Genomic DNA, 26980 nt, shown 5'->3' with positions numbered 1-26980 from the left:
CTTATAAAACCTGTATTCCAGACCCTTCACCAGCTTCATTGCCCTTCTCTGGACACGCTCCAGCAACTCAATGTCCTTCTTGTAGTGAGGGGCGCAAAACTGAACACAGTACTCGAGGTGCGGCCTCACCAGTGCCGAGTACAGGGGCACCATCCCTGCCCTGTTGCTGTTGGCCACACTATTCCTGATACAAGCCAGGATGCTGTTGGCCTTCTTGGCCACCTGGGCACTGCTGGCTCATGTTCAGCCGGCTGCCAACCAGCACCCCCAGGGCCTTATCTGCCAGGCAGCTTCCCAGCCACCCTTCCCCAAGCCTGTAGCGTTGCGTGGGGTTGTTGTGACCCAAGTGCAGGACCCAGCACTGAGACTTGTTAAAATGCATTTGCTAAAGTGTTAAAATGCTTACATATTGCATAAAATACACCAGGGAAACACAAGTAAGTTTTTTCAGGCCCTTAAGTAAAACACGCAGTTTGCCTACTCCAGATGGATGCTACCCTCATCCAGCTGCGCTCTTTTAACTTTAGAACTGGAAATAGTGGCTTTTGCCAGGCCTGTGAAGCATAACCGTGGAAGTTTATGAAGCGTGAGGCCACGGGGAGGGTCGGCTGCTGCGAGGCGTGAGCCCTGGCCAGCCCTGGAGAGCCAGGGGGTGAGGGAGACACCGGGCCCCGTGGAGCGGGGCCGCGGCCACGGGTGGCCGGGCGGGCCGGGTCCGAGGGGCCCCGTGCCTGCGCCCACCGGCGGCGGGGACCCGCCTCCCCCCGTCCCCCCGCGGCCGCGGGCCCACCGCCGCACGGCCGCAGCCGCCGCCGCCCCGGCAGCGCCCGGGCCGGCCTCTCCCGCGGCCGCGGCGGAACTACCGCTCCCAGGGAGCCGCGGGGCGGGGGCGGGCCGGGCCGGGCCGGGCCGGGCGGCGGTGGGGCGCAGGATGGAGAGCCCGGCGGTGACCTTCACCCTGGCCTACCTGGTGTTCGCCGTCTGCTTCGTCTTCCCGCCCGACGAGGTGCGCTCGGCGGGGCTGACGGTGCAGAGCCTGCTGTCCGCCTGGCTGGGCAGCGAGGACGCGGCCTTCGTGCAGTACCACCTGCGGCGGAGCACCGGCACGCTGCTGGCGCACTCCCTTCTGCCCCTGGGTGAGCCCCGGCCGGTGGGCGGCAGGGAGGCAGGGAGGGCCCGGGTGTCCCCACGGGAAGGGGTTCCGCACCTGCGTGTCCGCATGCTGGGGTCACGCAGGTGTGGGTGAATCAGGTTACACTGTGCCTCTTGGAAGTGCAGTATTTTAGATTCTCTCAAGCTTCTTTGTAAAGTGCACCATAAACTTTGTAACCAGCTGGCTGCATCGGAGTAGGTGCATCTACAAAGGAACAGCATTTTATTTAACCAGCAAATTCAATTCAGCTTCCTTTAGCCATATAATTCTGCTAAAAGTGTTGTATTATGGGTAATTTTATTTAACCTGCAAATTCAAATCAGCTTCGTTTAGCTACATAATTCTGGTAAAAATCAGTGGCAGGCAAGAATTTACCTTGGATTGCTTAGGATAGGAGCCTTGAATTTGAGTTATCATCCAAAAGTACATTAGCTTTCCTGGAGGTGAGCTCACTGATTAAATAACTATGTGAGTCAGGGGTATGTGTTTATGTGTGTACTTAATTGCCTTCTGAAAGTAAGTCTTTTTCTTTGCAGGTTATTACCTTGGCATGTGCTTTGCTGCACCTGAAAAACATCTTTGTTTCTTCTACCTGGCTTCAAAAGGATGGAAAACTTTCTTCTTCTTTGCCATTCTCTTTCCAGCAGTCACCAGTGCCCTGGCATATTACTGGTCACGGAAAGGTTGGAATAATCATCCATTAGCCCGAACGCTTGCTGTTCATGCGCTCCCGCAGTCAGGTTGGAGGGCAGTAGCTTCTTCTATCAATACAGAATTTAGGAGAATTGACAAATTTGCTACCGGAACCCCAGGAGCAAGAGTTATTGTTACGGACACATGGGTGATTAAAGTGACCACCTACTGTTTACATGTTGCCCAGCAGCAGGACATTCATTTGACGGTGACAGACTCCAGACAGCACGAACTCACCCCAGACTCAAATATGCCTGTGCAGTTCCTCACCATCCGAGTTGCCAGTGTTAATCCCTATGTGAAGGCATTTGATATCCGGTAAAACAACTACCCTGTTATGTTACATATATGCTATTTGATTGTGCTAATGGAGTGCTTTTGTGGCAGATGTAAAGACTCCTTAGGTCTCATCCCTTCCTTTTTGCTTCCTGCCTGGTGTTCAGAGATGCTGCGTACACAGTTCTGCCACACACAGTGCAGTGAAGAAAGGTTGTTTAGAAAGATTTGTACACCTACAGCACTGAATGCACGATGGTTAAACAGAGGGACTCCCCTGCTCAATCCGGTCTTCAGAAGAGGATTGTGCTGGGTGCAGAAAGAAGTGACTGGAAAAACTTAGGCGAAAGATGGAGAACAGGAATGAAACGGAGAATCTTTGGTCTTCCAAGTTTTGGGAGAGGAGAAACAGTTATTTTTTGGCTGTTGTCCACCCACGACTTCTCTTTCTTTTTTTTTTTTTCATTTTTCTGCTCAAGGCTGATAATTTTGTCGCTGCTCAGAATAGTTCTTGCTGAGCTACTGCAAGCTAACTGCCCTTAAAGCAAGGAAATAATTCTGGTTCATTTCTGATTTATGTGTTCTCGTAGCAGTAAATCATAGCAAAAATGCTGTGAACTGTTAGGCCTTGTTTTCCAAGAGCCCCTGCTATTTTGTTCAGCAGTCTCTCTGTGTAGCTAGGCAAAAGTACAAGTTTTGCAGGAACCTGTAACGCTGATTAGAATGGTGCTAAAGTCTTTGTTGTCATTGTGTCATTAAAAAGAGTACACAAAGCCATGCCGGTGCTCCTACAACTATATATTTGAGAAGGCAACTGAGTGTCTGCTGTAAAGTTGTATGTCAGCAGCATTTATTTACTGGGTAATTAAAAGTAGACAGATCATGGGACTTATAGGTGAGCAGAGGGGTCCTGGCAAGTATGAGGAAGGCACAGAGGTGATTATGTTAGATATCCAGGTGAACAGAGCACAGAAGGAGAGGTTAGTTATGGTAAGTCTGAGAGTCCTAAGAAAAGAGGAGACTTTTACAGACCTGTGAGAGTGGTGACCAAATAAGTATTAAACAACTAATGATTTTGTTGTGTAAGTACTTCAGTGCCAGAGTGATAAAACTACATCCCCAGCTGAGAAGATCACGGCTTCTTTGGCAATTCCTTTTAGGGAAAAAAAGTCCAAACCCCAAAATTTTATTTTGTGGTTAAACAGAGCAGCACTAAGAAGAGTGTCTAAAAGTTCTTTTCATAAGATGTGTCAGAAATAGCAAATCTCTGCTAGAATGCAGTCATGCAGGATTTAAGAAAAGTGCCATAGGACAAAATTCCCCTATTAAGGATATAGGATCACTGTATATCCAGAATCAGAATTAGATACAGTGGGATGTTTCTGGAAGAAAAATGCTTTTGTGTAGGCAGGCCGCATTTCCTTGCATGCTCAAGGTGAATTTTTCCCCTGGATACAAAGGTCTGTTATTTGCACAGATGGTATCTGTTAACTATTATAGGATAATGTTTTTTGTTAAAACAATGGAGACTTAGCTAAAGCTAACCCAGCGTTGCATTGTAACGGGCTCTGGGAACACAGCAAGCGGTAGGAAGAATGAGGAATTTCAGGGTGACATTCCCTGGGCTTCTCCATGAAAGCTGTTTAATGAGTGGAAACATCAAGCTGCGGAGTTCTGAATCTACAGTTCAGAACCGTTACATTAAAAAGGGGTAACAACAGTAATGTGTCACTACAGAATCTGCACAAGGTCTCAGGTGCCACCTGGCATCTGTGGGCCTCACTTAGGACTTATTTTAGCAGAAGCAACCTAGTGTGAAATGCAGCTTGCTGTGGCCTTAAAGTTCAGCAGCTGTTTGTAACCTTTGTAAAATTTCAGGTTTTATCTAAAATTGTATAATAAAATCGCAGAAACTGATACTGATTGACATTCTTCTGATACTTGTATGTATTATATCACCATGTGATACATGCCACATGACACAACTCTTAATTTCTGTCCTCAGGAGTTTATAAACTAGAACTTAGATGTGGTATAAGTAAATAGGCATTAAAAAGGTGGACAGAAGTTGTGCATGCAGTACTTTACAATTAATGTATGATTTATGTACCTGTATTGCTTTTGTTCATGCTGATTACTTCAAAAGCCTTCCTTTATTTTTGTATGTTGTTTTAGTTACTCTCTGGCATATCCTGTCAGCAATCTGACCTAGATATGAAGGAGGACAGCCTGGTCTAAGTTTTTTCAAAACCAACAACAACAACAACTAAACAGCAAAAGAAAACAAAATGCTCACTGCGTATTTATTCTGACTAGTATGTACCAACCTAAAGAACTTTTCGGTGGATTCATGTCTCTGATGTTAACCTCTGCAATGTACTATCAAGGTAGCTGAATAGATAGTCAAGGTAACATTTTGTTCCATCTTTTCTTCTTCAGGTTGAACTCCACAGAGTATGGGGAGCTCCGAGAAAAGCTCCGTGCTCCCATCAGCAACGCAGCTAATGTTGTGATCCATCAAAGCCTTAGTGATTTATTTCTAGAAACCTTTACATCTCTGGTGGAAATTAACCAGACATATCCTGCTCCAACCACTCAGGTGAGATTTTCTATCCACTGTAATATTCTCAATACAAGTGAGCCTGTGATTACTGTGTAATTGATAACTGTTTACTTAGGGCTGTCACAGGTGAATTATTATGAGAAGTCGTTGTGGGGTTAATCAAAAGGTTTTATTAAACACTGATTAAACAATGATGATTAAATGTTAATTATTAAATTATGATTATTAAGTGGTAATTAGCTGTAATTCAACGGTAATTCAGCAGCAGTCAAACACTCTACTACTTACTGCACTTCTAATAATTAAGATCGCTGGTATACAGTATGCTTTAGATCTAATATAAAATGTCGCTTACCTCACTGTAGAAAACAGGTGCCAGGTAAGGGAACTCTCGACCTTGAGCAGTAACCTCAAGAGGTGTCCTGCCCGAGGGGAGATCACTGCCGTGCAGCCTGCTGCTGTACAGGAGAGCTCAATGGGCTCAGGGGGCTGCAGATATTTATAGCGTAAAGTGATTTACTCGTAGTCAAATTCCCCTTCGGTGTATGTGTGCATGTGCAGCCACAGTATTAGTTTCGTCTAGTTCCAGCTCAGGCTGGCACCGTTAGCTCCTGATAAGACTAAAGCCTAGATTCCTTTGTTCCTGAAAAGCTGTGGCCTAGCACAGTTTCACAAGGTCTGCACAGCAGGGCTGACTCCAGTCAGGCCTGAACCAAAGGGCTGTTCACTCAGCCGGGGTGGGCGCATCCGTCACACTCCACCCCGTGACTACAGCCAATTCACTTTACTTCACAGAGTGGTGGTACGGTCACCTCTTGCCTCTGTGCTATAAATATGAGGCGGCAATAGCATCATGTTGTCTACTGGAGGATTAAGCGATAAATACAAAATTAATTAAGGTTCATTATAAGATAGTTCCACACATTCAGTAGCACAATATTTTGTATGTTTTACAACGAGATGTACTGATTGGCCGAAAAACCAGACTTGAATATATAGAAAGACATTAATAGCAATACAAACTACCAGACGGCAAACATTATTACTACAGGATGTAACATGGTGCTCAATACACCTGTTGCTGGTGGAGACCATCCGAACAGAGTTTCCCACCAGTGGTGTTCCCCATCCTTATTCACTCTTCCTAGTATACGGTGTATTTCTTCTCCATCATGATATACAGTTATGAATGTGTTTTTGCTTTGTTGTACTTTTTGTAATAAGGCCTGTATGTCTTTGTGTTTCAGTAGCTTGTGAAAGAGCATCAAGTTCATTCCAGTGGGGGAAGGTAAAAGGTCTTGATATAGTATGTAGTTTTCCTTTAACAGTGCATATGAGGTCACTGGGGCTCTGTAATTAAAGTCACATCCAGTAATGTTTACAAAGTTACAAACACATACATTTGCTTAATTGGACACATCAGAGATAAAATTTTTATCACCAATTAAGTCTTCACAAAGTGTTCTTACGCAGATGGGTACACATAGACAGTTGTACTCTTTTGAGGGACTGTGACAGGTTAAATATGACTTGTTGCTGTTCCGTGCATTTAATAGCATAGGGTCCAATTGCAGAAATTTGTCGATATGTAACTTGGTCAGTGTGAGAGTAATAGAATAGGGAATAGGTTGATAGGTAGTAGAGATAGTTGTTGGTATAGTGTGAGGTCTAGGACTAGATGTTGGCGTGACCTTTAAGGATAGTCCATTTTCGCTCTCTCTCCCTTTATCTGTCTACAGGCACACTGCTTCTATAGCTGCGTCATTAAAGTGGAAACTATTATACAGTCGGGGTGTGAGGGACAGCCTACTCTTCATTTTGATTGAGTTTCATTTATCTTCCTGATTATCATGTAGGTGTCTCCCTTTGAATAATTTGTCACATGACATTTAATAGAGATTCTGTCACCTGGTACAGCAGAAATAAGGTGACCTTTACTTGCTTTTAGAATTGTGTGATTACCAGTGATTGTCATTGCTAGTTTTTTTGCTCATTCTCCCAATATTCCTGTACTTCTATCAATTTTAAACATGTATGATGCAGAATGTACTACAGTTACTGTATTAATTAGCACAAATAAAAGAAGTGAGGGCCTCGAACCCGTGCGCTGGGTTTCTTGAGGTGTAAACTGGATCTGCTCCATGCTGGCAATGATTAATCCTGCGAGAACAATGACAGGCTGGATCGATCAGCTGAGGTCAACTATATGAGGTTTAACAAGGCACAGTGCCGGGTCCTGCACTTGGGTCACAACAACCCCATGAAACGCTACAGGCTTGGGGAAGGGTGGCTGGGAAGCTGCCTGGCAGATAAGGCCCTGGGGGTGTTGGCTGACAGCCGGCTGAACATGAGCCAACAGTGTGCTCAGGCGGCCAGGGAGGCCAACAGCATCCTGGCTTGTATCAGGAATAGTGTGGCCAACAGCAACAGGGCAGGGATGGTGCCCCTGTACTCGGCACTGGTGAGGCCGCACCTCGAGTACTGTGTTCAGTTTTGCGCCCCTCACTACAAGAAGGACATCGAGGTGCTGGAGCGTGTCCAGAGAAGGGCAATGAAGCTGGTGAAGGGTCTGGAATACAGGTTTTATAAGGAGCAGCTGAGGGTTCTGTGGTTGTTTAGCCTGGAGAAGAGGAGGCTGAGGGGAGACCTTATCGCTCTCTACAGCTACCTGAAAGGAGGTTGTAGTGAGGTGGGTGTTGGTCTCTTCTCCCTAGTAACAAGCGATAGGACAAGAGGAAGTGGCTTCCAGTTGCTCCAGGGGAGGTTTAGATTGGGTATTAAGAAAAAATTCTTTACTGAAAGAGTGGCCAGGCATTGGAACAGGCTGCCCAGAGGGGTGGTGGAGTCACCAATTCTGGAGGTGTTCAAAAAAAGTGTAGATGTGGCACTTCAGGACATGTTTTAGGAGGCATGGAGGTGTTGGGTTGACAGTTGGACTTGATGATCTTAGAGGACTTTTCCAACCTTAATGATTCTATGACACTATGATTGTATGAATATATTCCTCTGATGACCAACCCGATCTCCAAGGGAGGCATTCCGGTATCATTCCTGGTACCGTTCCTGCAAAGAAAAAATAACAGAAGTCTCGGCGGGGTCACTCCGGACAGGTTACCCCTTTTAGTTAGCCATGATTACAGTGGAAGAAGTCTCTAAACGCATCAAATAGATGAGTGAGAACACAGCACAGGGACCAGATGGGCTTAGTTTAAAACATCTCAATAAGACTGATCCACAATATACCAAATTAATGGAACTTTTCAATCTGTGACTGGTTTTGGGAAACATTCCAGACATGGTTAGAGAAGGTCAGACTGTGTTAATAGCAAAATCCACCTTGCCAGACAGGCAGGACATCAATAATTCGTGGCGAATTACCATCGTTCAACCATTTTAAGGTTGTTTTCAAAGGCCCTAACAGCAAGGCTGACTAAGGTTTCCCCATTAATCGAAGGCAAAAGCATTATACGGTCAGCAGAATGTTTGGAAAATCTAAATTTATTAGAGCTTTGGGCTTCATGAAAGGCAGGTCCTGCCTGACCAACCTGACCTCCTTATATGACCAGGTGACCTATGTAGTGGATGAGGGAAAGGCTGTGGATTTTATCTACCTGGACTTTAGCAAAGCCTCTGACACTGTCTCCCACAGCATCCTCCTAGAGAAGCTGGCGGCTCATGGCTTGGATAGGTGTTTTCTTTGCTGGGTAAAAAACTGGCTGGATGGCCAAATGTGGAGAGTTGTGGTGAACGGAGCTAAATCCAGTTGGCGGCTGGTCACAAGCGGTGTTCCCCAGGGCTCTGTTTTGGGGCCAGTCTTGTTTAATATCTTTATCAATGATCTGGATGAGGGGATGAAGTGCACCCTCGGTAGGTTTGCAGATGACACGAAATTGGACAGGAGTGTTGATTTGCTTGAGGGTAGGAAGGCTCCACAGATGGATCTGGACAGGCTGGATCGATGGGCTGAAGTCAACTGTATGAAGTTTAACACGGCCAAGTGTGTGGTCCTGCACTTGGGTCACAACAACCCCATGCAACGCTACAGGCTTGGGGAAGGGTGGCTGGGAAGCTGCCTGGCAGATAAGGCCCTGGGGGTGCTGGTTGACAGCCAGCTGAACATGAGCCAGCAGTGCCCAGGTGGCCAAGATGGCTAACAGTGTCTTGGCTTGTATCAGCAATAGTGTGGGCAGCAGGAGCAGGGCAGGGATGGTGCCCCTGTACTCAGCACTGGTGAGGCTGCACCTCAAGTACTGTGTTCAGTTTTGCGCCCCTCACTACAAGAAAGACATTGCGTTGTTGGAGCGTGTCCAGAGAAGGGCAATGAAGCTGGTGAAGGGTCTGGAATACAGGTTTTATAAGGAGCAGCTGAGGGTTCTGTGGTTGTTTAGCCTGGAGAAGAGGAGGCTGAGGGGAGACCTTATTGCTCTCTACAACTACCTGAAAGGAGGTTGTAGTGAGGTGGGTGTTGGACTCTTCTCCCAAGTAACAAGCGATAGGACGAGAGGAAATGGCCTCAAGCTGCGCCAGGGGAAGTTCAGGTCGGACATTAGAAAAAACTTCTTCACCAAAAGGGTTGTCAAGCACTGGAACAGGCTGCCCAGAGAAGTGGTTGAGTCTCCATCCCTGGAGGTGTTTAAAAGAAGGGTAGACGTGGTGCTTGAGGATATGGTTTAGTGTTAGTGGTGGACTTGGCAGTGATAGGCTACCTGTTGGGCTTGGTGACCTTAAGGGTCTTTTCCAAACGTAATGACTTTATTCTATTCTATTCTAAAAGCGTTTTGGCTGTTATGAAAACGGGATGTTCTTCAACAGCCATAGGCTGCTAGGGAGGGATGGAATCCACCTGTCGGGAAGGGGCAAGGGAATCTTTGGCAGCAGGCTGACCAACTTGGTGAGGAGGGCTTTAAACTGAGGGACTCAGGGGGAGCGATCCAAACTGGCAATGCTAATGCCATCACATGCAATGGGGAAATACGACAGGACAAAGCAGCGGCAAAGGTGCCATAGCAGCCTCATGCAATGGCATCCAGGAGACGAACTACCTCAAGGGCGTGCATGGCTATAGTGGGTCCTTGTGCGCCCCCCCCAGGCAAACCTGCGTGTTCAAGCACCTTTCTGAAATGCCTGTACACCAACGCACGCAGTGTGGGGAATAAACGTGAGGAACTAGAGGTCTGTGTGCGGTGGCAGGGATGTGATCTGATTGCAATTACAGAGACACAGTAGGATAGCTCGCATGACTGGAATGCTGTCACGGATGGCTATAGGCTTTTCAGGACAGACAGACCAGCAAGGTGAGGTGGGGAGTGCTGTTGGGGGAGCTGGTGGATGTTCTTGCTGAGCCACTCTCCATTATCTTTGAAAGGTCGTGGAGGACAGGAGAGGTGCCCGAGGACTGGAGGGAAGCAAATGTCACTCCAGTCTTCAAAAAGGGCAAGAAGGGGGGCCTGGGAAACTATAGGCCAGTCAGCCTCACCTCTGTCCCTGGAAAGGTGATGGAGCAGTTCATCCTGGAGGTCATCTCCAGGCATGTAGAGGACAGGAAGGTTATCAGAAACAGTCAGCATGGATTCACCAAGGGAAGATCACACGTGACCAACCTGATAGCCTTCTGTGATGCCGTGACAGGCTGGGTCAATGAAGGGAGAGCAGTGGATGTTGTCTATCTTGACTTCAGTAAGGCATTTGACACTGTTTCCCACAGCATCCTCACAGGCAAGCTAAGGAAGTGTGGGCTGGATGAGTGGACAGTGAGGTGGACAGAGAACTGGCTGAACAGCAGAACTCAGAGGGTTGTGATCAGTGGAGCAGAGTCTGGTTGGAGGCCTGTAACTGGTGGTGTTCCCCAGGGGTCTGTACTGGGTCCAGTCCTGTTCAATATATTCATCAATGACCTGGACGATGGGACAGAGGTCACCCTCAGCAAGTTCGCTGATGATACCAAGCTGGGAGGAGTGCCTGATACACCAGAAGGCTGTGCTGCCATCCAGCGAGACCTGGACAGGCTGGAGAGCTGGGTCGAGGAGAACCTCATGAAATTCAACAAGAGCAAGTGCAAGGTCCTGCCCCTGGGGAGGAGCAACCCCCTGCACCAGTACAGGTTGGGGGCTGAACTACTGGAAAGCGGCTCTGGTGAGAAGGACCTGGGAGTGCTGGTGGGCAGCAAGCTGACCCTGAGCCAGCAATGGGCCCCTGTGGCCAAGAAGGCCAACAATATCCCGGGCTGCATTAAAAGGAGTGTGGCCAGCAGGTCAAGGGATGTTATCTTCCCCCTCTACTCTGCCCTAGTGAGACCACATTTGGAGTGCTGTGTCCAGTGTTGGGCCCCCCAGCTTAAGAAGGAGGCGGAACTGCTTGAGCAAGTCCAGCGGAGAGCCACAAAGATGATCAGGGGACTGGATGCTTATAAATATCTGAAGGGTGGGTGTCAAGAGGATGGGGCTAGACTCCTTTCAGTGGTGCCCAACAACAGCACAAGGGGCAATGGGCACAAGTTGCAACACAGGAAGTTCCACCTAAATATGAGAAAAAACTTCTTTACTGTGAGGGTGACGGAGCAGCGGAACAGGCTGCCCAGAGAGGCTGTGGACACTCTACTCCTTCCCTGGAGACATTCAAACCCCACCTGGATGCATTCCTGTGCCCCCTGCTGTGGGTGTGCCTGCTCAAGCAGGGGGGTTGGACAAGATGATCTCCAGAGATCCTTACAACCCCTACCATTCTGTGATTCTGTGGTTCTGTGATTCTGCCTCTCTACTCTGCTCTGGTGAGACCCTGCCCCTGCAGTGCTGCATCTAGCTCTGGAGCCCTCAGCACGGGAAAAACACGGACCTCTTGGAGGGGGTCCAGAGGAGGGCCACAAAAATGATCTGAGGACTGGAGCACCTCTCCTATAAAGAATGGCTGAGAGAGTTGGGGTTGTTCAAAGCCCCTGAGATGTCAGACTCATCCACCCAGATGGGTCTGGTAAGAAAGACACATCAGTACAGGCAGTGGAGTGCGGCAAATGCCCAAACACCCCTCCTGAGGAAAAGGTAAGTACCTGCACGAGGTGTGCACAGGTTGATGACCTGTTAGGTCAGGAGGCTGAACTGCAGGAAATGGTTAAGACGCTGCACAGTATTAGAGGAGCTGAGGCAGAGATAGACAGGTGGCTTCAGAGTCATGTTCCTGTGGCAGACACCGCTGAGAATGATGCACCGTGGACCCTGGTGACTCACAAGAGCAGGATTCCACATCAGCCTGCACCCTCCACCATCACAATTAGAAACAGATATGAAGCCTTAACGACTGAGGACAGCCATGAGCAAGGTCTGCAAAGTCCCCTGCAAGGGGAAACTGTACCAGCAGCACACAGTGGATATCATAAAAAGAAACGATGAGTGCTTGTGGCTCTCTGTTGAAGGGTACTGAAGCACCCATCTACTGACCTGACAGGGAGTCATGAGAGGTATGCTGCCTACCAAGAGCCAAGGGCCGAGACGTTGCTGAGAGGGTGCCACAACTCATCAGGAAAAAAGACTACTATCCACTACTACTATTTCATGTAGGCACGAACAACACTGAGAGCCACAACCTGGATAAAATCAAGGAATATTTTTGAGCCCTGGGTGAGTAAGTGAAAAACATTGGCGCCCAAGTGATCTTCCCTTCCATTTTGGCAGTTCAAGGGAAGGGAGCAGCCAGAAACAGGTGCATAACGTATATGAACTCCTGGCTACGTGGTTGGTGCCATCGTGAGGGGTTTGGCTTTTATGACAATGGAGTGTTCTTCAATGACGGCAACATGCTGGGGAGGGATGGAATCCATCTGTCTAAAAGGGGTAAGGGAATCTTCAGCAGTAGGCTGGCTAATTTGGTGAGGCGGGCTTTAAACTAAAGGACTTGAGGGGTGGGATCTGTGGAGGAAACACTCACACCAGCACATCCAGTGGGGGAGTAAGTCAGGCCAAGCAGTGTGGTCACAAAGGTTCCTTAGCTGTCTCCCAAGAGGAGAAACAAAAGAGTAAACACCTCAAGTGTATGTACACGAATGCACGCAGTCTAGGTAACAAACAGGAGGAACTGGAGCTCCGTGCCCACTCAGAAGGGTACGACATCATAGGAGTAACTGAAACATGGTGGGACGCCTCAAACAACTGGGGGAATCGCAATGGATGGTTACAGGCTCGTTTGTAAAGACAGGCAAGGTAGAAGAGGTGGAGGAGTTGCACTCTACATCAAGGAACACCTTGCATGCATCGAAGTCAACTATGGTGATTGCGACTGCTCTATCGAATGCCTCTGGGTTAAAGTCAAAGGGGTCATATCCAAGCAGGACCTCACAGTGGGCATCTGCTGTCGACCTCCTAACCATGGTGATGAAGCCGATGAAGCGATATTTGGGGCACTAAAGCAAGCTTCTGGCCAACAGAACCTGGTCCTGATGGGTGACTTCAACTACCCAGACATCTGCTGGAAGAATAATATGGAAGCTTGCATGACATCCACCAAGTTCCTGGAATGTATAGAGGACTGTTTCCTGATACAAATGTTAGATGTGCCAACCAGGAAGGAGGCGCTGCTGGACTTGCTGTTCACAAACCAAGAAAGCCTGCTTTGTAATATCTCGGTTAGCAATAGCCTTGGCTGCAGTGACCACAATATTGTGGAGTTTGGGATCCTGCTGAGTGTGCTGAAGGTCAGCTCTAAGACAAGGGTTCTTGATTTTAGAAGAGCAAACTTCAGTGCACTCAGGGCTCAACTGGGAGGGATTCAATGGGAAGCTTCCATGGAAGACAAAGGAGCTAGTGAGTGCTGGGAATTCTTCAAGAACTCTCTATTGGAAGCACAAAGCCAATTTATCCCCTACAAAGGTAAGGGAAGTAAGTGGAGCAAGAGGCCCCCATGGCTCAACCGTGACCTCCTGGGTCTACTCAAATCCAAAAGGGAAGCACACCAGAAATGGAGAAGTGGAGGATTATCCACTGAGAACTACAAGGGCATAGCCAGAGAGTGCAGAGATGCAGTCAGAAAAGCAAAATCCCAATTTGAATTGAAACTGGCTGTAGACATAAAAAATAACAAGAAAGGTGTCTTCAGACATGTCAACCATAAGGAGAAAAAGAAGGAAAACATAGGCCCACTGTTAAACGGAAAAGGAGAATCAATCACCAATGATGCAGAAAAGGCAGAGGTCCTTAACACCTTCTTCACCTCTACCAGCACTGTAGGGTCCCAGGCTTTGGGAACAAAATTGCCAATTGAACCAAACACCGACCCACCATCGGTGAAGGAAGAGTTAGTACATGAATTACTACAGGAGCTTGACCCCTACAAATCAATGGGTCCTGACGCCAACCACCCGAGGGTGTTGAGAGAGCTGGCTGACATCATCGCAAGGCCGCTCTCCATAGTCTTTGAGAAGTCGTGGAGAACCGGGGTGTCCCAGAGGACTGGAGGAAGGCAAATGTTACCCCTATCTACAAGAAGGGCTCGAGGGAGGATCCAGGTAACTATAGGCCCATCAGCCTTACTTCAATCCCTGGAAAAGTTATGGAATGAATCCTCCTAGGGGCCGTCACAAGTCAGTTGAAGCACGTGATTGGGAAAAGCCAACACGGCTTCACTAAAGGCAGATCGTGCTTGACAAACCTGGTGGCCTTCTATGACAAAGTGACTTGCCTGGTTGACATGGGGTGGGCAGTGGACATTTTTTACCTGGACTTCTCCAAGGCCTTCGATACGGTCCCCCATAGTCTCCTCCTGGAGAAATTGATGTGTTATGGCCTAGACAAGAGGTCTGTGCAATGGATGGGGAACTGGCTGACAGGTCACACCCAAAGGGTGGTGGTAAATAGCTCTTTCTCAAAATGGCAACCTGTCACTTGTGGAGTCCCCCAGGGATCAATATTGGGCCCAATGTTATTCAATATCTTTATAAGTGATCTGGATAATGGCATCAAGTATAGCCTGATGAAGTTTGCTGATGACACCAAGTTGAGTGGGGAAGTAGACACCCCAGAAGGGAGAGCTGCTCTGCAGGGAGATCTGGGTAGGCTGGAGGAGTGGGCCAGCAAGAACCTTATGAAGTTCAACAAAGAAAAGTGTAAGATTGTGCACCTGGGAAAACATAACCCAGGAGTGCAGCACAGACTGGGATCCACCTGGCTGGAGAGCAGCTCTGTGGAAAGGGACCTGGGGGTCCTGGTGGACAGAAAGCTCAACATGAGCGAACAGTGGCTGCTGGGGCCAAGAAGGCCAACAGGATGCTGGGTTGCATCAAAAAGGGCATCACCAGCAGAGAGAAAGAAGTCATTATCCCGCTCTACTCAGTGCCTCTCAGGCCACACCTGGAGCACTGTGTACAGTTCTGGTCCCCGCTCTACAAAAAGGATGCGGACAGACTGGAAGGGGTCCAGAGAAGGGCCACCAAGATGATCAGAGGACTGGAAAGCTGCCATACGAGGATAGGCTGAGAGAACTGGGTTTGTTCAGCCTTGAGAAAAGGAGGCTCAGAGGGGATCTCATCACCATGTACCAGTACTTAAGGAGTAGCTATAAAGAAGATGGAGTCACATGGAGAGGACAAGAGGGAATGGACACAAATTGCTCTTGGGGAGATTCCGATTGGACACCAGAGGGAAATTTTTCACACTGAGGACAGTTAACCATTGGAATAATCTCCCCAGGGAAGTGGTTGACTCGGCCACGTTGGACACCTTCAAGAGTTGTCTGGACAGGGTGCTGGGCTATCTTGCCTAGACTGTGCTCTTTCCAGAAAGGTTGGACTAGATGATCTCCAGAGGTCCCTTCCAACCTGGGATTCTGTGATTCTGTGAGTTGGGGTTGTTCAGCCTGGAGAAGAGATGGCTGTGGGAGACTTTATTGCGGCCGTTCAGTACTTAATAGAGGACTACAGGAAAGACGTGGGCAACCTCTTTAGCAAGGCCTATTGTGACAGGACAAGGGGTAATAGTTGTAAACTAAAGGAGGGTAGATTTAGACTGGATATAAGGAAGAAATTTTTTACCATGAGGGTGGTGAAACATTGGAACATGTTGCACAGAGAGGTAGTAGATGCCCCATCCCTGGAAACATTTAGGGTCAGGCTGGACAGGGCTCTGAGCAACCCAATCTAGTTGAAGATGTCCCTGCTCCCTGCAGGGGTGGTTGGACTAGGTGACCTTTAAAGGTGCCTTCCAACCCAAACCATTCTGTGATTCCTGTTGGTGCACGAGGGAAGTGATATGAGGACAATTATGAACTACTCACAGAATTAGGACTCTCAAGTTTCTGGCAAGAGAAGGTTGTCCATTGTCATTTGAATCAGGCTTTATTTACACCTGTGGACACAGTACATATGTATTTGTTCCGGCTGAGATGGAGTTAACTTTCCCCACAGCAGCCCTCAAAATGTTGTGCTTTGTATCAGTAGCTAGAAAGCTGATGATAACCCACCAGTGGTTTGGCTGTTGCTGAGCAGTGCTCGCACAGCATCAAGACTGTCTCTCTAACATTCCCCCCTCACCAGTAGTCTGGGGGGGTGGGCAAGATCTTCGGAGGGAACATGGCCAGGATAGCTGACCCCAACTGACCCATGGGATATTCCATATTGTATAACATCTGCTCAGGAATAAAAGCTAAAAGAAAGGGGCAGGGAGGAGGCATTCGTTATTATGGTGTTTGTCTTCCAGAGCAACTGCTACGCCTACTGAAGCCCTACTTCCTGGGAAGTGGCTGGCCATCACCTGCTGATGGGAAGTAGAGAATAAATCTTTTGTTTTCCTTTGCTTCAGCAGGCAGCCTTTGCTTTTGCTTTATTAAACTGCCTTTATCTTGGCCCACGATTTTATTTCCATCTTATTTTCTCCACTTCCATGCTGCTGAGGATGGGGAGTGACAGAGCAGCTGGGTGGGCATTAGGCGTCCAGCCAAAGTCAATCCACCACAATGTATATTCGGGAGCCAGGGAAGAGAGTAGGATTGTAAAATCCTAACTAACTGTAAATAAACTGATTTTTTTCTAAGGCAGGTGCTGAACCCCAATGAGGAGTGAGGAGAGAGGTGGTAGAGGTCTGATAATATGTAGGGATGAAAAGGGACTCATTATCATGATGCGTCATCTTTCCTGCAGACACCAATTACAGGCTGTACCTAGGTGGACAGGCCACCTTTATTTAATCCAGAAAACAAACATGTATGAATTATATATGCTTGATAAATAGCTGGGATAAAGCCACCTAGCACTAATACAGTGTTTTGCTCCACCAAGCTATAGTGGGTGAATGCTAGCAGCCCTGAGGAAGTTTATTAAAAGTAAATTGTATCCCATCCTAGGTAAAAACAAATTTTTTTTTATCCTCCTCCTTCAATGGCACTGTAGAAAACCATGTATTTTACATATAGTACCATCATCCAGGGATGAGCAGCAGCATGCGGGTGGCAGTTAATGTAGAGATGTTTGATGTTTGGGATGGTAGCCGGGAGAGGGACCATGTTTGCCTTTAATCTTCTATAGTCTATGGTTAGGCGCCATCTCCTGTCTGTTTTTTAACTGGCCACACTGGGGAATTATATGGGGAGGGCCTTCAGGAGATAATGTGTCTTTTGACCTCCACAATACCCCTCTGGGCGGCAGCAGAGCTAGGATGCTGAGGGAAGTTATTTTTGAGTCAGGCAGCGTGGGTGCAGCTCACAGTAAGCGAACTTCGCCAGTTCACTGACACCTACGAGCAGCTGCTAATTTTTATCAGCTAACCAAGGACACTCCGGGCAGCCAAAATTTCCAAACTCATCCTTGTTTGGATGAGTCAAAGCCTAACACATTTTCTTTCCCTGAAACTACTGCTAATCAGTGTCTTGATATCCTTTTTTACCTTGGCAATAACAACTTTAGCTCTGGGCATCTTTTACTTTTGCTGGTAAATCCTGTTATTTTAACCCTCTGTTGGCCAGGCTTAACATAAGTTCTTTGGGCATCCAAATTTAAGATTACTGAAATTTGAGCTTTGTGTCAATTAAAAAAATTACTAGCTGTCTTTGGGGGCCGACTGAGGCATAAATGTGAGGGCTGTCTGTGTTATCCCATTGATAAGTTTCAATCCTCTGGACAGGCAGCCCGAGTTGCTGTCCAGGACTTACTCTTTTTTTGGCTTCAAGGTTTGCAGTTCCTCCCTAAGAGGTCTAAAAGGGTTATTTACAGGGTCTTTGGGGGTTGACGATTGTTTGGTTTGTTCCAGATTCCCTGATACCCCTTGTTTTTCAAAAGCCTTGATCAGACTGAGTACAGTCCCCATCAGTTGCCCCCGTATGGCTCCCTGAGGTATGCCTCGTGCTAAGGCTTTTCTCCATACTTCAATATGCCTTTTTGGGAGTCCCCTACCTCACCGGGGGTTTATGAGGTTGGGGAAGGTATCAGGGGTTCTGGGCAGTCTGTTTTACTTGCCAGATCCGTCTGCAGTCTGCTTTAGCTCTGATTGCCCAGTTGGTGTCAGTTTGTCCCATCCCATCTCTTGACCGTGACTGACGATGCCATGCAACAGTCCTGCCCAGGTCAGGATAGATCGGAGGTGGAGTTGGCCATCCTGACCCTCCTGAGTGTTCTGCTCTATGTTTTGTCTTATTTTGTCCCTTTTTGCAATGAGGTACAGTTTTAAGGTAGGAGGGGCTCCCCTTATCAGTGGTTTCATAGCCTTAGAGTCTAAAGGGGCAGTGATAGGGTCATTACCATGTGCACCCATTGTTCATAGCCTGAAGGCAGGCTGCTTGTGTAACAGCAGTAGAAAGTTTACTTAATTATCTTATTAGCATAGCAGGGGGCTCCTCTCCATCCTGAGGGTCAGTGCCCCCTGCCCAATACACCACTCGCCCCATGATATAGTGTGGTTCAGTGTCTGGTCCCTTGTTCAAGAATGCTCCTGGTCCCCAAAAGCCATCAGCTTCACTTTGATCTAACATAATACGGTCTCCTCCAGTTAAGGAGACGCGCCACAGATACTCAGTCTCACTCTTGGCAGGCTTCCACCCATATTTTTCTTGCAGATTGGCCAGCTGCAGGGGGTCCCATGGAATGGTCCTTGTGACGTTTTGCTGGTTGCCCCCTTGGGGTCCAGCAGACACCTCGGTTTTGATATCAGGGGCTACCTTAAATTTTGATTCATCTAATTCATTCTCCTCACTAAGTTCTTGATCAGGGTCCTCCCAAATATCTCCATCCCAGTCTTCCGGGGATATGATTAGTATACAGATTTTTACAGGATCTGGGGGGTTGGGGGCCCAAGTAATTTTGAGTTTTACTTATCCTTTACCTTCCTTCATTTTTTCCTCCCCCAGCTGTTTCAGCAATTGGTCTGTTCACAGAGATAACAGCATTTCTTGTCGCTTTCTTTGTTCAACCTCATCTTGTAACTTTTGCATTTCGCTTTCCCTGCATTCCTTATACTAACAGGCTGCTTCCAAACATGTTCCCAACATTTTGCATATTATTCCTTTTTCTTTACCACCTTTCATTTTTCCTCTTGTGAGGTTTAGCTGCTCCACTATCTTACTCCAATTATCCCAATTTTCACATGCCCAATATTCCAAAAATTCCAGTGAACAGCTAACTCCATGCCTCTATAAGTAGTCAGTGATTGAACCCACCGTCCTGCTGACTGCCAGTTTTTGTTGTAGGTGAATTATTAAAAGAAGTTGTGGGGTTAACCAAAAGGTTTTATTAAACAATGATTGATGATTAAATGATAATTATTGAACTGCACTTAAACACTAATTAAATTGTAATTCAACGGTAATTCAGCAGCAAACACTCTACTACTTACTGCACTTCAAATAATTAAGATAGCTTGTATACAGTATGCTTTAGATCTAATATAAGATGTTGCTTACCTTGCTGTAGGTAACAGGTGCCAGGTAAGGGATCTCTCGACTTCCACCAGTAACCTTGAGAGGCATCCTACCCAAGGGGAGATCTCCACCACCATGCAGCCTGCTGCCTTACAGGAGAGCTCAATGGGCTTGGGGTGGCTGCAGATATTTATAGTGTAAAGTGATTGACGTGTAGTCAAATTGTCCTTGGTGTGCAGCTGTAGCTGTTTTAGTTTTTCTAGTTCCAGCTCAGGCTGGCACCGTTAGCTCCTGATAAGACGTAGCCTAAATTCCTTAGTTCCTGAGAAGATACTGCCTAGCACAATTTCTCAAGGTCTGCACAGCAGGGCTGACTCCAGTCAGGCCTGAATCAGAGCTGTTCACTCAGCCGGGGTGGGTGCATCCATCAACTTCCATTTCAGTAAACGTGTAATAAACATAGTCCTGGCTGTTGCTTCTGTTCCTTCTGTGAGGAGATGAACATTGCATTTTTGAGACATAAGAAGTAGCAGAGAGGAAGAAAGTCCCCGATAATAATTTCTGTAAAAAATTTACTTGAAAACATTTGAAAATGATGAGGTTACATTTCCAGAAGGTTTATGGGGAGCTAGAATCCCAGCTGTTCTTACTGTTCTTTAGGCAGTTTGCTCCATTACAGATAGATTTTCTAGACAGCCAGGTTTTGCTGAATCTTCTGCTGAAATAAATTAATTATTCTTAATTGGGGTTTGCTTTAATTGTAAATAACTCCATGGAGTCCTTCCTTCAGTAATATTTGTGGAGACTTGGTCATTGTGATACTTGTGCTGCACTCAGAAGTGTGACTAGAGCGTGGTTCAATGTACCAGAGGTAACTAATTAAACTAGTTCTGGTGACTTTGCAGTGAGTCTGTGTCTGATGTTCCAGCTAACGGAGTACTTTATATCTATGGCAACGTCATGCAGTTTATATTGTATATTCACTGTATGGTTACATGAACTAGCTAAAATAAAACTGGATCAGATATGTCTGCACATAATGTGATTTTGTGTTCCGACTGCAGTGCCAGCATATACTGAAACGAGATGTTCAGAATAAAGAGAAGATACTATTCATTTGAAAGAGTTGTTTTCTTGCAGGGCTTTTAATTTGTGACACATTTAAGTGTCAGCTGAGTGTCAGTGAGTTTCGGTTTGACATTGAGTGATAAATGATTTGGACATTAAAAATACAACATGGGTTTTTCCCCTCTTCTGATGCTCCGTGAATAAGTTGAAAAAGTTAGTTAACCTTTCCTAGAGTTTTTCCTGCCTAAAAACTATGGTAAGCCCTAATTTCACAAGCTAAAAGCTGATACAGCTTCTGGAAGAAGCAGTCCTGCTTCCTGCACTCTCCTTATCCCCATGTTGACAAAACACAGTCTGCGGTGAACCTGGTTGGGGGAAATGATCGAGGTGAACAGAGGCAAAGAAAGATGATCCGCTCCACAGTCAAGCCCCCAGTGTGGCTGAACAGGCACCTGGGCTGACAAGGGAGAGACATTGCAGGTGGGGACTAGAGACCACAAAGCAGAGCTGCTTTCTGTTACACCAGAATAGCATTCAGGTCTCTATGCCTGTTCAGTGTGTTGTTTTTTGAACCTTGTCAAGTTCTTGGAGAGGTCTGGCTGGAAGACACATGGGAAATGCTAATTATTGTTTATTAATTGTAAAACACTTCATGGCAAGATGATCTCCCTGTATGCAACTGCAAGTTCATGTGGCATAATTAACGGTGAGGAAGTACCAATTATTCCAATATAATCCAAGAAAAATTAAGTAAATTTCTGGTCCTTCAAAATGAGTGCCTATTGTGTTCAGCAGAGTCCCAATTTCCACTTTTATGTCTCTTACTTACAAAGGTGGAAGATAGGAACAGCCGTTTGCTGTAGTAAGTGGTAAGAACTGTTTGCTTTGCTGATTTTCCTTATTTTATATTGGTATGTTTTTTGAAAAACAGTATGTCTGAATGATAAAGACAGCTGCTTGCTTACCTTCGTCTGGCTGCTGTGCTCTGGAAACAGGTAGAGCTTTTCAGAGGGAGAAAGAATGTTTATTTTCAGTCATTTTTGTTTAATCAGTCTCATGCAGCAGTTCTGAGTTTTCTGTTTAAAGCAATACTTTGTTCCCATTCATTAGAGGGTGTTCTGATAAAACAGGGCTCCGCAGATTGAAACTATTTGGTATCTTCTGATGGGACAGTTCTGCCTTAAGGCTCTGCCCAACTCAGGTCCCTGCTATGCTTGTGCGCAGGTAATTTTCTAAAAGCCTTTGAAGAGCAATAACAGAAACCATTCTGTGCAGTTCATAATTTTGCCATTTTTCTCCTGCTTTAGGAGCTGGAGCCATGCATAGGGTGTATGCAGACTATTGCTAACATCAAGCTCATCAAGAACTGCCAGGAGCCAAACGAAGGGGAATGTCAGCAGTGCTACTGTCGTCCCATGTGGTGCCTCACCTGCATGGGCAAATGGTTTGCCAGCCGACAGGATCAGCAGCACCCAGAGACCTGGCTGTCAAGCCAAGTGCCTTGTCCGACTTGCCGAGCCAAATTTTGCATTTTAGATGTTTGCATAATACGATGAATAATACTTGGGTATGTTTTAACTTTTTCAATGTGAATGTATTTCATAGTGGGTTTGGTTAAAAGGCCTGTTAGATTTGTTTCTGAGACTTCGTGTTCTACAGGGGTGCAAACTCCAAAGCTTTCTTCTGTAGCGTGGAAAGCAGATGTAAATCTTTTTAGTTCCTCTCCACTTTTACCTGTGTCTTTGGTTTTTATTCACCAGATGTCAGTTTCTGGATTTTTTTTTTGTTAACCCATATTTTCCTTTCTTATGTCTTGGATGGAATAAGGGTATCCCTTCTGTATTTGCAGTACTATTCTCTTTTCCAGTTTTAATGTAGGTTAAATTCTTTACATTTTTAAATTTAACTTGGGTTTTGATCTTTAGTAAAGGGCTAACTGAGAAAATTACTATGGCTAGACTTCATTGATACTTTTCCATATGTAAAGTTCTTACAAGTCTTTGCCAGTGTTGACCCAACAAGTATACCAGTTGTTTTCCTTCTGCTTGTTCCCTCCACTTATAAAGGGGATTGGTTTCTGTAGGCTAAGGAATTTAATATCTGAAGATGTACAACTCCCATAGGGACCTTTTATTCACTTAATCTGCCTCTAATTTATATTTTGATTGATTTATTTCAAACAACAGAAGGATTCAGAAACATACCCCATTTACCTACACTGCTAACGCTATGCATGGTTGTATCTGTTGGATGCCAGGAGTTACATTGCTTAGGGTTCCGATGCTTTTTAGGTGATGGACTTTTTGTTATACATTTGAAAGGAGTGCAGCAAACGCCTGAACTGTTTAAATACTCTGAAAGTATTCCAAAGCTATTTCAAAGCCTGTAAGGTTTTCCTGAGGGGTAACCTTCCCCCTGAAAGAGACAGCAGGATCACAAAGGATCCCCGAAGAATGACGGTCACTAATGAAAGTTTTTCAGGCTTGGAATTCAAAGACTGATCGTAAGTAATAGTCGGTGTTTTAATGCTCATAGGTTACTGATGCACACTTTTTGGTCTGATCTGCACCAGAATAATTTGTAAATTAAAATCAAAGCATTTTCAGTACATTTAAGAGAGCCCTACTCCTAGACCTAAATGCAGTGCTTAGTGTTCTAGCTGTGCATCGTACCCTTCAATGAACAATTATTTGGCATACTGCTTGGCAGAAAGCCTCAAGCTGCTGGAGAATGTGAGTTCTTACACTGACCTGTGCAGCACAGGGGCTGAGATGCAGCTATTTGCTTGCTTGGGTTGTCTGTCTTAGAGGGGTAGTAACTCCAGGCAGACAGGTGGTCAAATAGAGGGAGAAAGGAATAGTTTAGTGCTTTGGTCTAGGAGAATAAAAGCCCTCATAGCTCCCACCTCTATAATCAGGAAGATCTTATCAGTAAATCACTAGCATAGATGACATGCCAGTGGTTAACTCAAAATGTCTTGATTACCATGGTAGGGAAAACTGCTTTGAGCAGGAATAAGTGGCAGGATGCTAAAAACGGCAGAAGTACTGGAAGCACAGCCATGAACGAGTGCGTTAGAGTCTCCGTGTAGCTACAGGTTGCATGGTGTGTTTAGAGCCAGACAGCCAGGAAATGGTTATGAATGTGGCTGCAAGCCCTATTTTGGAGAGGGATAAGGAATCGGGAACAGGTTTGACAGCATAATTTGAGAACTAACATATAGGTTACGTTGTTGGTGTTGATTTTTTTAATAACATGCACTTACAAAAATCCAAACTGTTCGGGTTTAAGGACTCTAATTGCTAGAGTGTATCTCAGTTGTTACATATACAACATTTACTATGCAATTATCGGTACTACCTGTTAATAAGGGTGATTTTTCTGTTTTTCATTACCTGTTTTTTTGGACTGGATAAAGTGAAAATTTGACACCGAGACTGGATTTGTCTTGCTTTCCCAAAAAGACCTTAACTGGCATGTCCCTCTTCATCTGAATAGGATTGAGTTCCTGAGTTTCAGACAGATTTGTTGACAAGTCTGAAAATTAATAAAAAATCAAGGAGCTGATCAGTGATTGAATTGAAAATATTTTCCAGTACTTCTGTGGGAAAGTTATTTGGAAGTTTGAAAGGGTCTCTGCAGGGCGTTTTAACCTTGGAAGATTCTTACAGGGCCAGGTGGTGTTATCTGACATGCACCTCCCCACTGTGCAGCGGCCTCACAAATAAGCCTTTTCTACTTTTTACTTCTGGAAAGTTTACATAGTGTGGCACAGATACAAGGAATGTGGTCCTTGAAATAGTTGCAGAAGAGAGGGTAGGATTTTGGAGCTGTTGTTTTGCCACTGACAAGTCATTCAATTCATACAGCTCTTTTCCTCTTTGGAGTAAAAGTATTTATTGTAAAGACGTGCAAAGTTAACATCGCAAAGGCCTTGAGAAACTTAGGTAATAGGTATGTGTAGTGGCAGATGGTTTTCTAGAAAAACAGGTCAGTTGCCAGTGGCATCTCTGTGATAAGAGCTTTAGTCTCCTAATTGCTTTGAATTGATGGGAAGTTTTCATTTCAGAGAAACTTTGCTTTTATTCATCTTACTTCTTTTGCCAATATAACAGTACGACAAAGTAACAGTCATAAATGTGTAATACTCTTGCATTTTTAATGGTAGTGCTCTATCCACAGAAGTGCCTCTTAAAAATCTTAGTAATAATTACCAAAATAAAATTATGATTTATGTTAATCACAGTGCCTGACTTAAGTTCCTTAAAACAAGCAATTTTTTTCCCAAGTTTAAATTCTCAAAGTAATCTGGCATGCCTGCCTCCAAAGTTGGTAAGCTTCTTAAAGGCTGTGTTAGAGAACAAACTTGTTCAAAATCCATATGATGTGTTTTTCTTAGAGACAGTAGGAGAAACTGTGACCTCTCCCTGCAGAGTCATGCGATATCTTATTTGTCTTGAATAAATCACTGAACATCAGAATAATACCATATAAAAATAGGCATTTGTCTTTGTGATAGCTTCAGGTCATCATCCGAAGAAACATATTCACAGGCTTTTTCTAGAGATGATCTCTGCGGTAAAAAGAAATACATTGCCTCGCACCCAGTCTTGATATGTTTCTTAAACATAAGAATAGGGTTTAGAATCAGTCTTTTTACAGCACTTTTTCTAAGAAAAAAATGAACCAAGTAATGTGGTGGGCTAAAATATTTACTTATTTTTCTTGCATTATAAGTGATTTAGCATTGCTTTTTCAGCAGTATATATGCTTTTCCACATCACTGACTTGTGGATAGACGAAGTTAGTAAACTGAAGTATGTTATATAAATGTAATGTCATTACAGTAAGACAATCTATATGTGGGTGCACAGTGTCAGTATAAATACCCCATATATATGTATACATGCATAGCCCAAATTTCCATATGTGCTGCAGCTGAACAGGTGTTTCTGAAAACACGGACTTTGGCTGTATTATTTATTTCCACAATTTTGTTATTTCTGTAACTATAGCATTCCAGAAAATATGAGCAAAATATGTTACCTGTTGATTTTTTAGGTTAACATGGTTTGCTAATGCAAAAAAAGGTATTATTGTCCAAGCAGGATGTATTGTAAATCCATATGAATGCAGTTGTTTACGATGAGGCTTGCCATAACTTGAAACCAAAATACCAGGTTATTATATGTCTCCTTAGTATGAGTATTTTTGTTGTGTTAGAACTTGGTAGACTGCAGCTACATACCATTCCAGTCAGGCAAAACCTCAATAAGACATAACTGACTGAAGTTCTGAGTGCCATTTCTTAAGAAATGTTGACTTTGAGATATTTAAGGAGTTGAAATACAAATACTCAAGCTCTTACATGCATTACAAGACATTTTCTTCCAAAGATATACCACAGGGTTTGTTAATTGTGGTTGCTTTTTTTAATCTAGATAGCTTACCTATTTTAAAATGGACAGTATTGTTTGGATAGCCTTTAAGGAAAAGGCTTAATGAATATATGTAGTTAAGCTTAAAACTCTCTGAAGAGCTGAATAAAAATATGATTTATTTTATGTGAGACTTCTGGTTTTCATTTCAAAGTTATATTTATCAGTTAAAACTGTATACGGGTGGTAATCAGTCTGACTCATCTGTATACCATGCTTTAGCTGAGAACATGTGAATACAAAGAGGGCTTAAATTCTCCTGAAGGTGCACCTGGTAATTCCTTCGATGAATTTTCCTAATATAACCTGAATGCAGAGGATTGCATAAAGACGGTAAAATCTTGTGCCTATATCTCAGGAAACAAAACCCAAATACTTCCTGTAACTAGCAGGGGAGAAGGAATGACACTGGATTTCACGGCATCAGCAGAGGCAATGACGAGAAATTTGCCTTTCCAGGGGAGCACTGGCATATAGCAATGCCGTGTCCTGTATGTAACAAAATTTTTTATCGTGGCATTACTCAGATATGTTGACAAGCACAGGCAACAGAGCAACGTAGCACGTTCACTAATGGCATGAAACGCGGGACACCTTTCTCTCGAGTGCCCGTTGTGGTGCCTCGACCTGCTCTGCTGAGCCGATTTATCTCCCCAGATCTAAGCGAAGACTACCTTGGCCAAAACCTAATCCTCGGCTGACGAGTGCGGTAACGCTGTGTGTCGGAGCCGGGCTTTGGCTGGATCAGGGAGCGGAGCGGGGCGGGCCCGGGCTCCCGCTGCCCCCCAGGCTGGCTGGGGGCGAGGGAGAGGCCCTGAGAGAAATGATGCCCAGGGCGTGAGGGAAGCTACACTCTACCGCCCCGGGGCGGCCGGACCCAGCGCCTTCCGCCCGCCCTGAGGGGTTTCCAGCAGGAGGGACACGTTCCTCCCCGTCCTCACAGACGCCACGGGCTCCTCAGCCCCC

The 26980-nt window shown here is 45.5% G+C and overlaps 1 protein-coding gene and 1 long non-coding RNA gene across 4 annotated transcripts; one reads left to right on the top strand and one right to left on the bottom strand.

The window, feature by feature from the left end:
• Positions 1 to 879: 879 nt before the first annotated feature.
• Positions 880 to 26140, top strand: TMEM129 (transmembrane protein 129, E3 ubiquitin ligase). 3 transcript variants are annotated; one of them, XR_010372572.1, is made up of 5 exons: positions 880 to 1136; positions 1690 to 2164; positions 4562 to 4721; positions 21687 to 21800; positions 21884 to 22006. XR_010372572.1 is itself a non-coding variant. In XM_064448956.1 (4 exons), the coding sequence occupies exons 1-4, from the start codon at positions 932 to 934 to the stop codon at positions 22130 to 22132; spliced, it is 1089 nt and encodes a 362-aa protein (XP_064305026.1). In that variant the 5' UTR covers positions 880 to 931; the 3' UTR covers positions 22133 to 26140. The 3 variants fall into 3 exon arrangements, 2 of the variants coding, with proteins under 2 accessions (XP_064305026.1, XP_064305028.1); XM_064448956.1 differs by lacking the exon at positions 21687 to 21800 and having other exon boundaries at positions 21884 to 26140; XM_064448958.1 differs by lacking the exons at positions 21687 to 21800; positions 21884 to 22006 and adding an exon at positions 16361 to 19554.
• On the bottom strand, positions 4833 to 19640 carry LOC135313028 (uncharacterized). Its single transcript, XR_010372573.1, has 3 exons — positions 19551 to 19640; positions 15068 to 16009; positions 4833 to 11516 (listed from the first exon to the last, which is right to left on the bottom strand). It is a non-coding gene; the product is annotated as an uncharacterized LOC135313028 (long non-coding RNA).
• Positions 26141 to 26980: the final 840 nt, after the last annotated feature.

Source organism: Phalacrocorax carbo, chromosome 4 (assembly GCF_963921805.1).
Source record: "Phalacrocorax carbo chromosome 4, bPhaCar2.1, whole genome shotgun sequence".
Lineage (NCBI taxonomy): Eukaryota > Metazoa > Chordata > Aves > Suliformes > Phalacrocoracidae > Phalacrocorax > Phalacrocorax carbo.
The sequence above is the reverse complement of the archived record's forward strand: the minus strand, read 5'-3'. Positions and strand labels throughout refer to the sequence as shown.